This window comes from Myxine glutinosa, chromosome 2, assembly GCF_964187855.1.
Source record: "Myxine glutinosa chromosome 2, kmMyxGlut1.1, whole genome shotgun sequence".
Taxonomy (NCBI): Eukaryota; Metazoa; Chordata; class Myxini; order Myxiniformes; family Myxinidae; genus Myxine; species Myxine glutinosa.
Genome location: NC_136262.1, coordinates 2821876 through 2838954, shown reverse-complemented (window position 1 = coordinate 2838954; position 17079 = coordinate 2821876). Strand labels below are relative to the sequence as shown.

Here is a 17079-nt window from a genome sequence, read left to right as displayed (position 1 = left end):
TTTATCATATGCGCTGGCGGAAGAAAGGGGAGGGGAGGAAGCTGAAGTGCTTACCTGAGTGATCCCGCTAGGCAGTCTTCAACCTACAAAAAGTAACTCAAAATGAAACTGGATGTAAAATGTACAGAAAATAACGAAGGGGTTTATTAAATGAAATGCGGGGACATAAAAAGCGCGACTATAACTAAAGTCCTAAATGGAGCGCTCCCTCTCCAGACTTTGAAACACAGACGAAGGGAAGGATAACCTGGAAAATAAAAACGTGTGGTTATTTGCATTTAGCTCATTTGGCTTGAACCTCGTCAGGGTCTGCAAATGGTAGCATTGCGCGCGAAGCGCGCGCATTGGCGTGAAACAGGCCTCACTTGGCCTCGATGAAGGCCTCTTGAGCGTTCATCCACACATCGTTTCTGCCTGGCAAAACTTCAGCTCTCCATTTGCAGCTCTTCCTCCTCACGTCAGACGAACAGGGGAAAGAGGATACGATGCCGGCACACAACCGCTTCCGCCAGAACCAAGGTCCAGAACGTCAAGACAGGGGGTAGAATCGTCAGCGCTCAACCGTCTTTCACCAGAGTCCAATATCAAGGGAGAAAGATGTTGGTCAGCGCGTTCTTTTATCGGCCGTCTCGTGACGTCATCTGTGACTCTCCACCAATCAGCCCGCAGGCCACCACTGCATGCTCAGCTCTCCACCAGTCAGTGTGCCGCTTCTTGCTCACCCTTCTTTCACCAATCAGTGAGTGCCTTCTTGCTCCGCCCTGGCCAATCAGCGAGTCCCTTCTTACTCCAGCCTTCTTGTTGGTCAACTCCCGCCCTGTCCTTCTGGGCGTGGCTCTCGGCCTGCCCGAGCGATGTGTGCCTGCCAGGTGGGATTGTTAGCCCTATTGCTTGATGCCTGGCTTCCAGTTGGTTTTTATTATTCAGTGTCGTTTAATGGGCACTTTCTCACCAGTGTCTATGGTGTGGTGCCAAAAGGGACAAAGGAAATAAATCACTGAGGTTTGACGAACAGGGGAATTAACATAATCCCTTTTAGCAGTTAACATGCCCCATTCCTCGTAATGGGGAGAAGGATACACCTTAATCCGATATCCGGGCTAAACAGGTCCTCTGCTTATTACATGGAGGTGGTTCTTTTTCTTCACGACAGCTGGAGCATGATACGTACACAAATCTACCTGACTCTACATATCACTACCCCACCGACATAACGATACTTATACCAAATTTCCTCAAAATCCCATCACTTGTTCACAAGTTGGTGTAGCAACATAAATTTTACTTAATATGACCTTTGACCTTTGACCCCAAAATCTAATCAGTTCATATTTACCTCATTATACATACCTGCCCCAAGCTTGACAAAGATCCTTTCAGCCGTTCTCAAGTTATCACGGCAAAGAAAAGCTATCACGGACGGATGGACGGACGGACAATCAGACGGACAACCCGAAAACATAATGCCTACGGCGACTTCGTCAGAGGAGGCATAAAAATACCTGAAGGGATGGCAACAGAGTCCACACTCACAAACCATTAAGTGAGGGAGTCTCAGATTATTGTGATGGAGCACTGATTATGGCTTTTCTCTTTGGCACTGGTTGGTACTACCAACAAAATGTGACCTCAAAATCAGCCATTGCTATGGAAAAACCCTAAAAATTGAAGAGAATGCAATTTGAATACACTCCTGCCTTGTTGAATGTCCTGCAAAATCCGAGCATGATTGGCTCTTGCTTTCGCCGGAATGGCTTTCAAAGCTGACGTGACCTGCAAGCCAGAGTTGGACTGATGAATCCGAAGCAACACCCCCATAACTTTGGGGTTATTGTCTCATGAACTTTTTTATTGAAATTAACGCTGTTTCACAGTGCATTAATGAGTCTAATGAAATTCCTGGTGATCCTGTGATGCCTTAATACCAAAGAAAATTTGTTATGGATTTGTCTGCTTTTGCAAAAAAAACTCAGGTTGTGGATTTATCTGCTTTTGCAAAAAAAACTCAGGTTGTGGATTTATCTGCTTTTGACGCAAAACAAATTGAAAAGTATCAAATTCTAATGTTATTATTATATTTAGATTTGTGAATGAACGATGGATTTGTCTACAAACCCTTTATACTTATAATTGTTTGATCAAAGCAAACTCATAGCTCTCACTTTTCTTTGCAGATTGGCGCCTCGGTGTCTGCGGGGACCTTTGCGATTCAATCGGGAGCAGGGAATGAGTTTGGTATCGAGAACACGACTGGGTGGCTACTGGCACTGAAAAGTTTTGACAGGGAGGCAAAAGACGTCTACCTGTTGCAGGTAACTTTGTGCTTACTATGAATATACATAACAAGGTCACACATGGTCACAGTGACATGCCATCGCATCATAGAAAGGTTATGAAAGTAACTTTAAAAACAATAGGAACAAAAAGTGACTAAAGTTAGAATTTCATACATAGACACGAAACATTGATTGTAATGTCATGTTGATTCCTTGGTTCAATATAAATTATTACCTCCACCACCTAAGGCGATGGAGGTTATGTTTTCACCCCTGCCTGTTTGTCCATTTGTTACTTGGCAAAAATTTTTTTGACAAGTATGTTGATCACTCTGGTTTGTGTGTGTGTGTGTGTGTGTGTGTGTGTGTGTGTGTGTGTGTGTGTGTGTGTGTGTGTTTCTCTGTCCGCTCACTTATACTTGCCTACAGGTCACAATTTTAAACCGATCTTCACGAAACTTCAACAAATGGTAGAGTTCGTGTTCCGACAAAATGCTATATATTTTTTAGGTCAAAAGGTCAACATAGGCCAAAATTTCTAAAATCCTCAATTTTCATCCGATTGACTTGAAATTTGAATATGATTTGCATATCAGCGAACTGAATTCAACCACCAACTATTTTTGAGATCAACATCGGTCACCAGGTCAACATAGGGCAAAGGTCAACCACTTGTTTCAAATTTCTAAAATCCTCAAATTTCATCCGATTGACTAGAAATCTTAATAGGATTTGCATATCAGTTAACTGAATTCAACCACCAACTATTTTTTAGATCAACATAGGTCCAAAAGGTCAGCATAGGCCTAAGGTCAACCACTTATCTCACATTTCTAAAATCCTCAATTTTCACCCGCTTGACTTGAAATCTGAATATGATTTGTATATCAGTTTACTGAAACCAACCACCAACTAATTTTGAGGTCATCATCGGCGAAAAGATCAACAAAGGCCAAATTTCTAAAATTGTCAATTTTCATCCGATTAACTTAATTTGAAGACGATTTGCATATCAGGTCTCATAATTCAACCACCAATTCTTTGTAAGGTAAAAAGGAATGCTCTACTGAGTGCCATTCTACTTTGTTCTCTTTTCCCAAGTGTCGCTCTATGAGTGATTTTTAATCTGTGTGTTTGTCTGTCCGCTCACTTATACTTGCCTACAGGTCACAATTGTAAGCTGATCTTCACGAAACTTCACCAAATGGTAGAGTTGGTAGTCCAACAGAATCCTATTTATTTTTGAGGTCAAAAGGTCAAAAAAGTCAAAAGGTCAACATAGGTCAACCACTTTTTTGGAATTTCCTAAAATCCTCAATTTTCATCTGATTGACTTGAAATTTGAATATGATTTGCATATCAGCTAACTGAATCCAACCACCAACTATTTTTGAGATCAACATAGGTCAGAAGGTCAACATAGGCCAAAGGTCAACAACATTTTCAAATTTCTAAAATCCTTAATTTTCATCTGGTTGACTTGAAATTTGAATAGGATTTTCATATCGGGCAACTGAATTCCACCACCAATTCTTTGTAAGGTAAAAAGGATGCTCTACTGAGTGCCATTCTAGTTTGTTTTTGTTTTTTGCCAAGTGTCGCTCTATGAGTGATTGATCATCTGTCTGTTTTTGAACAAGATATCTTAAAAAGTTGTGGACATATTTGGACTAAATTTGGTGGAGAGGTTGCATATGTGACAAGGACGAGTTGATTCAACTTTGATGAAGATTCGGATCCGGATTCAGCTCTTCGCCATTGGGAGATATGGCCAAAATCGATATATAGAACGATATCTCAAAAAGTTGTGGACGGATTCAGACAAGATTTTGTGGAGAGGTATGTGACAAGGACGAGTTGATTCAACTTTGATGAAGATTCGGATCCGGATCTGGCTCTTCACCATTGGGAGATATGGCCAAAATCGATATATAGCACGATATCTCAAAAATTATGGACGGATTTGGGCGAAACTTGGTGGACAGATTGGGTGTGTGATAAGATCGATTCGATTTTGGTGAAGATTTGAGTATGGAATCGAATAGGAGAATTATTTAAATTTTTAAGTGATTCTTCACCCTTGAGAGATCAGACCAAAAGCGATATATAACATGATATTTTAAAATGTTATGGACGTGTTATGACTAAACTTGGTGGACGAGTTGGTTTGGTGACAAGAACAAGCTGATTTGATTTTGGTTCAGGTTCGAATCCAGATCCGGCCAATCGGTGGGATATAAAATCATTAACTGTTCAACCTAGCGGAGGTGTGCTCTCTACCGAGTGTTGGTGTTGTTTGTCATGCATCGTTTTGTTATTGCGCATAATGGAATTATAAAGGGTAGCGGTAACCTTCGACAATATAGTGGAATTATGAAGATTACATTTGTATTTTATTATTTGGTGGAATTACTATATTACACTATATTACACAATATAGTGGAATTATGAAGATTACATTTGTATTTTATTATTTGGTGGAATTACTATATTACACTATATTACACAATATAGTGGAATTATGAAGATTACATTTGTATTTTATTATTTGGTGGAATTACTATATTACACTATATTACACAATATAGTGGAATTATGAAGATTACATTTGTATTTTATTATTTGGTGGAATTACTATATTACACTATATTACACAATATAGTGGAATTATGAAGATTACATTTGTATTATATTATTTGGTGGAATTACTATATTACACTATATTACACAATATAGTGGAATTATGAAGACAACAAAAACAGGATGTGCTCAAATTGTCTCGTCATTTCATGCACCTACAGGTGATGGTGACTGACGATGAAAGCAAACCTCTTGATGGACCCATCGCCGTACAGGTTCAAATTACTGATGATAATGACCATAAACCAATATTTGAGAAGAAGCTTTATGAAGGATCAGTGCGCCAAAAATCACGGCCAGGTATGTTGTTTGCGTATGCTATCACCCCAGGTGAAATGAAAAATACACTGAAGCAAAGCCCCTGCACATTGTGAAACATATTATTTGTTTCCAAGTTGTCCCAAAATCCTACTCAATCATTTGGCCATTGCTTGAGCTACACCAGAATGTTGGTATAAAACGGCGGATTAAGCTTGGATTCGTTGATTAGATGTTAATTAGTTGTATATTCGTCGATTCATCTTAGATTCGTTTTGATTCGTTGACTAATCTTGGATTCGTTTTGATTAGCTTCCCCACTGAAGGTGGACACAGGTGATGTTTCACCACTGTCTCCCTTCTTGTTCGTTACTTGCGGAAATTCGAAGATTTCTCAAGTATATTGTTTGGTAATGTGTGTTATTCTGTCTGTTTGATACATGTCAATTGCCTGCAGGTCACAATTTCAAACCCATCTTCAGGAAATCACCAAGTGGTAAAGTTGGTCATAAGAAAGAAACCTTTTATTGATTTTGAGGTCAAAAGGTCAACATACAGTCACGTGAAAAAGTAAGTACACCCCATGTAAAGTTTTGACTTTTTCAACATATTTCAACATACAGCTATTTGATCTTCATTTCAACAATATTGATAGATAAAGGTGATATAATATAACAAATATCATGAAACATTTACATTTTGTAGTCCATTGTATAATTTAAATAAACATAAATGCAAATTTCGCATGTGGAAAAAGTAAGTACACCCTTGGCTCTAATAGATGGTATTGCCCCCTTTGGCAGAAACAACCTCAAGTAGGCGTTTCTTATAACTGTCTACCAGTCTCTGACATCGACTGGGAGAAATTTTTTGCCCACTCCTCCATGCAGAATTCTTTCAGCTGTGCGATGTTTGAGTGGTTTCTTGCATGCACAGCTCCTTTCAAATCCCCCCACAACATCTCGATGGGATTTAGATCCGGGCTTTGACTTGGCCATTCCCGAACCCTCCATTTCTTTCTTTTCAGCCATTCCTTGGTGGATTTACTGGTATGTTTAGGGTCATTGTCATGTTGCAAGGTCCACCTTCGGTAGAGCTTCAACTTTCCGACAGATGGCATCACATTATCCTCAAGCACCCTCTGGTACAATGAAGAATTCATAGTGGATTCTATGATGGTGAGCTGCCCAGGCCCTGATGCAGCAAAGCTGCCCCAAACCATAATATTTCCACCACCATGCTTTACATTTGGTATCAGGTTCTTGTGGTCAAATGCTGTCTTTGGTTTTCGCCAAACATGTCTTCAGGTACTGTGGTCAAATAGCGCTACCTTTGACTCATCTGTCCAGAGCACATTGTTCCAGAAGTGCTGGTCTTTGCCTCAGTGTTCATTGGCAAACTTTAGTCTTGCCCTGATGTTCTTTCTGGACAGCAAAGGTTTCCTCCTGGCACACCTCCCATGTAGATCAAATTTGTGCAGCCTCTTTCTAATGGTAGACTCGTGCAGTTTCACATCAACAGTGGCAAGAGCTACCTGTAGGTCCCGTGATGACATTCTGGGGTTCTTAGAGACTTCTTTCAGCATCTTGCGGTCTGCTCTTGGGCTGAACTTGCTGGGGCGGGCTGGCCTGAACAAGTTGGCAGTTGTTTGGAATCTTCTCCACTTGTAGATGATCTTCCGGACAGTCGAATGATTGATTTCAAATTGTTTGGAGATCTTTTTAAATCCCTTCCCAGACTCGTAGGCATCCATAACCTTCTTTCTGAAGGCCTCATAGAGCTCTTTTGATCTCGGCATGGTGACGCCGCACACTTCAACAACAAAGAGCAAACCAAACTAAATATCTGAGGTTTAAATAAGACAGGTTTCTCCAAGATCCTCTCTAACGATGTTCTAATCATTTGCACCTGAGCTGGTGCACCTGATTCTAATTTTAGGCATTTGAAGTAGTGATAAATGTAGGGGTGTACTTACTTTTTCCACATGCGAAATTTGCATTTATGTTTATTTAAATTATACAATGGACTACAAAATGTAAATGTTTCATGATATTTGTTATATTATATCACCTTTATCTATCAATATTGTTGAAATGAAGATCAAATAGCTGTATGTTGAAATATGTTGAAAAAGTCAAAACTTTACATGGGGTGTACTTACTTTTTCACGTGACTGTAAGCCAAAGGTCAACAAACAAACCTTGATCAACTTTCTAAAATCTTCAATTTTCATCCGATTGACTTGAAATTTAAGTCTAAAATAGGGGAGGGAGTGGAGAGGAGTGGGTGGGGTGGGGGAGGGGGTAGGAAAAGGGAGGGTATCAGGAGGGGAGGGAAGATAGAGAGGGGAAGGGGGGATGGTGGGGGAAGGAAAAGGGGTGGGAGAGAGAGAGGGGAGGGAGAGGAGTGTGGGAGAGACAGAGGGGAGGGGTATGAGTTGAGTGTTGGAGAGACAGAGAGGTGTGGGGAGGGAGAGGAGTGTGGGAGAGACAGAGAGTGGTGGGGAGGGAAAGGAGTGTGGGAGAGACAGAGAGGAGCGTGGAGGGAGAGGAGTGTGGGAAAGACAGAGAGAGGTGGTGGAGGGAGAGAGAGGAGGGGGAGTGGAGAGTGGGGGTAGCAGTGAAGGGGGGAGGGGAGGGTGAAGGGTGAGGGGAGGGTGAAGGGTGAGGGGAGGGGTAGTGAAGGCAGCATGAGGAGAGGGGGAGGCAGCGTGAGGGGAGGGGAAGCAAAGGCAGCATGAGGAGAAGGGAAAGCAAAGGCAGCATGAGGAGAATGGGAAGTGAAGGCAGCATGAAGAGAGGGGAGGGGAAGGTAGTGTGAGGAGAGAGGAATGGAAGGTGGCGTGAGCAGAAACAGGAAGGCAGCATGAGCGGAGGAGAATGGAAGGTAGTGTGAGAGAAGGGGAAGGGAAGGCAGCGCCAGCGAATACGAGTATCTGTGGGGAATAGTGACCAGGGATGGCAAGTCAGATGTGGTGGTGTGGAGGAGGATTCAGGTGGGAGTGAATGCATGGAGGAGGGTGGGGGGTGTGATGGCAGACAGAAAGATTTCAAGGAGAGTGAGAGGAAAGGTTCTGATATATTGTGTAATGCCGGCCTACCTTTATGGTCTTTAAAGGTGGCACTGACAGAGACACCAACAGAGGCTGCAGGTTTGTGACAACAACTGTGTCAGGAGGTTTGTGGGAGTGAAGAGGGTGGATAGAAGGAGAATGGATGAACTGAGGGAGGAGATTGGTGTGCAGATGAAATTGATGGGGAGATTGGTGAAATTCCCACCGAGATGAGCTGGACATTTGGTGCGGAAGGGGGAAGAGAGAATGGCAAAGAGCGGATAGGTTGAGGGAACAAGGTAGGAGGAAAAAGAGGTAGACCGTGGTTGAGATGGGAGGATTGTGTAACGAGAGATATCATTAAGGTGGAGGGAGTTGGCTGAGGATAGAGGGGAGTGGAGGAGCTCCGTGCCATCAGACCTCACCCCTTATAAAGGGAAGAGGAGGAGAATAACAAGCGCTTCCTCTATTGTGTCCCTCTAGTCATCCACCCTCGTTATATTAGTCCTTTTTGTTCCGTTGTATCTTGATCCGTTCAGTGTTCTCTCTCTTCCATGAATCTTGACTCCGTATACCCCAAAAATTTAAATAATAATAAATAAATAATTATTTGCTGTAATTTTTCTATCTGTTATTCATTTAAATCCTCGTATTATCATATACTAGGGCATGCCCGTACTATATATATGCCCGTACTATATATCTATCTAAAATTATATCCCCCCCCTCTATTTACATGAAATGGTTTGGTCCATTCGCAACGCCAAAGCGAACGGCGAACGGCTTGCGAGTACAGTGACAATCCCCCCCCTCTATTTACATGAAATGGTTTCGTCCATTCGCAACGACCACAGAACCCCCCCCTCTATTTACATGGAATGGTTTGGTCCATTCGCAACGCCGGCACACGCGATCGTTCGCTGCTCTCTGATTGGTTGAATCGTTTTTTGGACATAGCTCGGTAAGTAATTGTCCGATTAATATGAAACCTTGAAAAGGCACATCCTCGGGTCCCCAGCAATATACCTGGCAAGTTAAAAGTATATCGGACCCGTGGTTGTCGAGAAACAGCGGTCACAGACAAACGTACAGACAGACAGACAGAGATTACTGGAATTATAGATAGATGGGGACATTGCCTTTTCATATAAATTATTAGGATATTTAATGCATGAAATAATTTTCTCATTTAATTTTCCTACTATCGGGTCAGGAGTCACTTCCAGTGGGGTTGAAAATAACCTAAAAACTGCCATTATTTCCTGATGTGAAAAGTATATTTTTCCCTTTGGCATATCTCTTCAAACGTACCTCATTAACACCTCCTGTTACTCCTGTCCCTGTTCATTCATTACTTGTAATTTCCATTACTAACGTTATTCCCATTTGATTTATGCATGCAGTGTAATAAAGTAAAGTAGTTATGTGTCATATAAAGTGTGGTCCATATCACGAGCCTTCTAAGGCATGTTTGAATGTTTTCAAATACATTTGTTAATAAGATCACATCAGTATTGACATTTAGACCCTGTTTATCACCAATATCTCTCTACCAACCTCACCTGAAACAGTGATCACTAACAATACTATAAAACAGATATTAATAGTTAAGCTGTGATTCATCATGTTTCTTTATCAATGTCCATGTAACGATAAAATGTAATGTAATGTGTAAACGTAGTTTATTTAATTAAAAACTGGGTTCACATGAAATTTTGATCAATGTAGCCATCGTAGTTTATGTCATTGGGACCTAGCCACAGAATCACTGTGGACCATGAATTGTTCATGTTAAGTATGCTTTTTGTGCCAAACTCTGAAAGGTTTCACAACCACCAGGTATGGCATTCATGCAAGTGACTGCAACCGATGATGATCAACCGAACACAACCAACACTGACCTGCGATTCACGATTTCCAAGCAGATGCCCCCACTGCCGGCTGACGACCTTTTCCAGGTTGACAGGTTCAGTGGAAAGATCTCTATAAGCAAACAAGGTGCGTACCTCAATTATCTCAATGAACTCTATTTCTGTAATATCTAATGCGTACACAACTTTATCATTATTGCAATGAAAACCTTATTACCCCGTGCGCAGCAAGCAGAAAGCATGGTAAAGTAATTGGATCACATATCAGTCTACTGAAAATGTCAGTTTATGATTGAGGAACAACTTGATTCAATTAAATGTTATATTTTCTATACAAATAAAAATATGAATCAGCAAACAAATCGTAACATGAATCAGCAAACAAATCGGAACATGAATCAGCAAACAAATCGCAAAATGAATCTGAAAACAAATCGGAACATTCATCAGAAAACAAATCAGAACATGAATCAGCAAACAAATCGGAACATGAATCAGAAAACAAATCGCAACATGAATCAGAAAACAAATCGCAAAATGAATCTGAAAACAAATCGGAACATTCATTAGAAAACAAATCAGAACATGAATCAGCAAACAAATCGGAACATGAATCAGAAAACAAATCGCAACATGAATCAGAAAACAAATCGTAACAAGAATCTGCAAACAAATTGGAACATGCAACAGAAAACAAATCAGAACATGAATCAGCAAACAAATCGTAACATGAATCAGCAAACAAATCGGAACATGAATCAGAAAACAAATCGCAAAATGAATCTGAAAACAAATCGGAACATTCATCAGAAAACAAATCAGAACATGAATCAGCAAACAAATCGGAACATTCATCAGAAAACAAATCGCAACATGATTCAGAAAACAAATCAGATCATGAATCAGCAAACAAATCGCAACACAAATCTGAAAACAAATCGGAACATGAATCAGAAAACAAATCGCAAAATGAATCTGAAAACAAATCGGAACATTCATCAGAAAACAAATCAGAACATGAATCAGCAAACAAATCAGAACATGAATCAGCAAACAAATCGGAACATTCATCAGAAAACAAATCGCAACAAGAATCAGAAAACAAATCGTAACAAGAATCTAAAAACAAATCAGAACATGAATCAGAAAACAAATCGCAACATGAATCAGAAAACAAATCAGATCATGAATCAGAAAACAAATCAGATCATGAATCAGCAAACAAATCGCAACACAAATCTGAAAACAAATCGGAACATGAATCAGAAAACAAATCGCAAAATGAATCTGAAAACAAATCGGAACATTCATCAGAAAACAAATCAGAACATGAATCAGCAAACAAATTGGAACATGAATCAGAAAACAAATCGCAACATGAATCAGAAAACAAATCGTAACAAGAATCTGCAAACAAATTGGAACATGCAACAGAAAACAAATCAGAACATGAATCAGCAAACAAATCGGAACATGAATCAGGAAACAAATCGTAACATGCATCAGAAAACAAATCAGAACATGAATCAGCAAACAAATCGTAACATGCACCAGAAAACAAATCAGAGCATGAAGCAGAAAACACATCGGAACATGAATCAGAAAACAACTCGCAACATGAATCAGTAAACAAATCGGAACATGGATCAAAAATCAAATCGGAACATGAATCAGAAAACAAATCGCAACATGAATCATCAAAAAAATCAGAACATGAATCTGAAAACAAATCAGAAGATGAATCAGAAAACAAATCAGAACATGAATCATCAAACAAATTGAAACATGAATCTGAAAACAAATCAGAACATTAAGCAGAAAATAAATCAGAAGATGAATCAAAAAACAAATCAGAAGTGGAATCAGAAAATAAATCACAGCTTTAATCTGAAAACAAATCAGAAGATGAATCAGAAAACAAATCAGAACATGAATCAGCAAACAAATCACAACATGAATCTGAAAACAAATCGGAACATGAATCAGCAAACAAATCGCAACATAAATCTAAAAACAAATCAGAACATGAATCAAAAAACAAATCAGAACATGAATCAAAAAACAAATCGCATCATGAATCAGAAAACAAATCACAACATGAATCAGCAAACAAATCGCAACATGAATCAGAAAACAAATCGAACATGAATCAGAAAACAAATCAGAAGATGAATCAGAAAACAAATCAGAACATGAGTCAGAAAACAAATCAGAACATGAATCATCAAACAAATTGAAACATGAATCTGAAAACAAATCAGAACATTAAGCAGAAAATAAATCAGAAGATGAATCAAAAAACAAATCAGAAGTGGAATCAGAAAACAAATCAGAACATGAGTCAGAAAACAAATCACAACATGAATCAGCAAACAAATCGCAACATGAATCGGCAAACAAATTGGAACATGAATCAGAAAACAAATCGCAACATGAGTCAGCAAAAAAATCACAACATGAATCTGAAAACAAATCACAACATGAATCATCAAACAAATTGCAACATGAATCTGAAAACAAATCAGAACATGAATCAGAAAACAAATCACAACATGAATCTGAAAACAAATCACAACATGAATCAGAAAACAAATCGCAACATGAATCAGAAAACAAATCGCAACATGGATCAAAAAACAAATCAGAATGTGGATCAGAAAACAAATCAGAACATGAATCAAAAAACAAATCAGACCATGAAACAAAAAACAAATCGCATCATGAATAAGAAAACAAATCTGAACATGAATCAGCAAACAAATTGCAACATGAATAGCCTGGTGTTGGCTTAGCGGTTAGGGTGCCGGCTTGCGATCCTCGGATCCTGGGTTCGAATCCCGATCGATCGCTGAATTAACACATGGGGGGTTGACTCAGCCTGTCATCCTTCCGAGGTCGGCAAATTGAGTACCAGCTTCCTGGGATGAATGATCCCGGTGTGTACCCCGGTTTAGAATAGGTACACCGTATCCCTGCACATTGTAAGAGGTGACCAAAGGTTGGCGTCCGGAAGGGCATCCGGCCATAAAAACATTGCCTCAAACAGGGAACCATGATTGTCATGGGGCCTGCAAGGCTAACCCCCGCTCTAGCGGGGAAAATCGCCTTAAAACGATCATTCATTCATTCATTTCATTCATCAGAAAACAAATCAGAACATGAATCGGCAAACAAATCGCAACATGAATCTGAAAACAAATCAGAACGTGAATCTGAAAACAAATCGCAACATAAATCAGAAAACAAATCAGAACATGAATCCGCAAACAAATCGCAACATGAATCTGAAAACAAATCGGAACATGAATCAGAAAACAAATCAGAAGATGATTCATAAAACAAATCAGAACATGTATCAGAAAATAAATCGGAACATGAATCAGCAAACAAATCGCAACATGATTCATGAATCGGCAAACAAATCGGAACATGCAACAGAAAAGAAATCAGAACATGAATCAGGAAACAAATCGGAACATGAATCAGGAAACAAATCGTAACATGCATCAGCAAAACAAATCAGAACATGAATCAGCAAACAAATCGTAACATGCATCAGAAAACAAATCGGAACATGAAGCAGAAAACACATCGGAACATGAATCAGCAAACAAATCGGACCAGGAATCAGAAAACAAATCGGAACATGGATCAAAAATCAAATCGGAACATGAATCAGAAAACAAATCAGAAGATGAATCAGAAAACAAATCAGAAGTGGAATCAGAAAATAAATCGCAACTTGAATCTGAAAACAAATCAGAAGATGAATCAGAAAACAAATCAGAAGCGGATTCAGAAAATAAATCGCAACATGAATCTAAAAAAAATCAAACATGAATTTAAAAAAACAAATCAGAACATAAATCAAAATACAAATCGCATCATGAATCAGAAAACAAATCAGAACATGAATCAGCAAACAAATCGCAACATGGATCTGAAAACAAATCGGAACATGCATCAGAAAACAAATCAGAACATGAATCAGCAAACAAATCACAACATGAATCTGAAAACAAATCAGAACATTAATCAGAAAACAAATCAGAACATTCATCAGCAAACAAATCGCAACATGAATCAGAAAACAAATCACAACATGAATCAGCAAACAAATCGGAACATGAATCAGAAAACAAATCAGAACATGAATCAGCAAACACATCAGAACATGAATCAGCAAACAAATCAGAACATGAATCAGCAAACAAATCGGAACATGAATCAGCAAACAAATCGCAACATGAATCTGAAAACAAATCAGAACATGAATCGGCAAACAAATCACAACATGAATCAAAAAAACAAATCAGAACATAAATCAGAAAACAAATCAGAACATGAATAATCAAACAAATCAGAACATGAATAATCAAACAAATTGCAACATGAATCAGAAAACAAATCACAACATGAGTCAGCAAACAAATCACAACATTAATCTGAAAACAAATCGGAACATGAATCAGAAAACAAATCGGAATATGCATCAGAAAAGAAATCAGAATATAAATCTGAAAATAAATCAGAAAATAAATCTGAAAACAAATCGCAATATAAATCATAAAACAAATCAGAACATAAATCAGCAAACAAATCGGAACATGAATCAAAAAACAAATCGCAACATGAATCAGAAAACAAATCAGAAAATGAATCAGAAAACAAATCAGAATATGAATCAGAAAATAAATCGGAACATGAATCGCAAAACAAATCAGAAAATGAATCAGAAAACAAATCAGAATATGAATCAGAAAACAAATCGCAACATGATTCAGAAAACAAATCAAAAAATGAATCAGAAAACAAATCAGAATATGAATCAGAAAACAAATCGCAACATGATTCGGAAAACAAATCGGAACATGAATCAGAAAACAAATCAGAACATGGATCAAAAAACAACTCACAACATAAATCTGAAAACAAATCGCAACATAAATCAGAAAACAAATCAGAAAACAAATCAGAAGATGAATCAGAAAACAAATCAGAATATCAATCAGAAAATAAATAGCAACATGAATCAGCAAACAAATCGCAACATGAATCGGAAAACAATTTGGAACATGCATCAGAAAACAAATCAGAACGTGGATCAAAAACAACTCACAACATGGATATTTTAACTAATCAGAACATGAATCAGAAAACAAATCAGAAGATGAATCAGAAAACAAATCAGAAAATGAATCAAAAAATAAATCACAACATTAAAATGAAAAACAAATCGGAACGTGGATCAGAAAACAAATCAGAACATGAATCAAAAAACAAATCAGAACATGAATCAAAAAACAAATCGCATCATGAATCAGAAAACAAATCACAACATGAATCAGCAAACAAATCGCAACATGAATCTGAAAACAAATCGAACATGAATCAGAAAACAAATCAGAAGATGAATCAGAAAACAAATCAGAACATGAGTCAGAAAACAAATCACAACATGAATCAGCAAACAAATCGCAACATGAATCGGCAAACAAATTGGAACATGAATCAGAAAACAAATCGCAACATGAGTCAGCAAAAAAATCACAACATGAATCTGAAAACAAATCACAACATGAATCATCAAACAAATTGCAACATGAATCTGAAAACAAATCACAACATGAATCAGAAAACAAATCGCAACATGAATCAGAAAACAAATCGCAACATGGATCAAAAAACAAATCAGAACGTGGATCAGAAAACAAATCAGAACATGAATCAAAAAACAAATCAGACCATGAAACAAAAAACAAATCGCATCATGAATAAGAAAACAAATCTGAACATGAATCAGCAAACAAATCGCAACATGAATAGCCTGGTGTTGGCTTAGCGGTTAGGGTGCTGGCTTGCGATCCTCGGATCCTGGGTTCGAATCCCGATCGATCGCTGAATTAACACATGGGGGGTTGACTCAGCTTGTCATCCTTCCGAGGTCGGCAAATTGAGTACCAGCTTCCTGGGATGAATGATCCCGGTGTGTACCCTGGTTTAGAATAGGTACACCGTATCCCTGCACATTGTAAGAGGTGACCAAAGGTTGGCGTCCGGAAGGGCATCCGGCCATAAAAACATTGCCTCAAACAGGGAACCATGATTGTCATGGGGCCTGCAAGGCTAACCCCCGCTCTAGCAGGGAAAATCGCCTTAAAACGATCATTCATTCATTCATTTCATTCATCAGAAAACAAATCAGAACATGAATCGGCAAACAAATCGCAACATGAATCTGAAAACAAATCAGAACGTGAATCTGAAAACAAATCGCAACATAAATCAGAAAACAAATCAGAACATGAATCCGCAAACAAATCGCAACATGAATCTGAAAACAAATCGGAACATGAATCAGAAAACAAATCAGAAGATGATTCATAAAACAAATCAGAACATGTATCAGAAAATAAATCGGAACATGAATCAGCAAACAAATCGCAACATGATTCATGAATCGGCAAACAATTCACAACAACAATCAGCAAACAAATCGGAACATGCAACAGAAAACAAATCAGAACATGAATCAGGAAACAAATCGTAACATGCATCAGCGAAACAAATCAGAACATGAATCAGCAAACAAATCGTAACATGCATCAGAAAACAAATCAGAACATGAAGCAGAAAACACATCGGAACATGAATCAGAAAACAACTCGCAACATGAATCAGCAAACAAATCGGACCAGGAATCAGAAAACAAATCGGAACATGGATCAAAAATCAAATCGGAACATGAATCAGAAAACAAATCGCAACATGAATCATCAAAAAAATCAGAACATGAATCTGAAAACTAATCACAACATAACTCAGAAAACAAATCAGAACATGAATCATCAAACAAATTGAAACATGAATCTGAAAACAAATCAGAACATGAAGCAGAAAACAAATCAGAAGATGAATCAAAAAACAAATCAGAACATGAATCAGAAAATAAATCAGAAGATGAATCAGAAAACAAATCAGA

At 38.4% G+C, this 17079-nt stretch overlaps 1 protein-coding gene across 2 annotated transcripts in view; it reads left to right on the top strand.

Moving 5' to 3' along the window:
- The window catches only part of LOC137422091 (cadherin-17-like), a 327803-nt gene that overhangs the window by 44492 nt on the left and 266232 nt on the right, over window positions 1-17079 (top strand). For both annotated transcript variants that reach the window (XM_068108842.2, XM_068108841.2), the window contains exons 4-6: window positions 2175-2312; window positions 5078-5216; window positions 10066-10224. In XM_068108842.2, the coding sequence (XP_067964943.2) occupies window positions 2175-2312; window positions 5078-5216; window positions 10066-10224 (436 nt within the window). The remainder of the gene's footprint in view (window positions 1-2174; window positions 2313-5077; window positions 5217-10065; window positions 10225-17079) is intronic.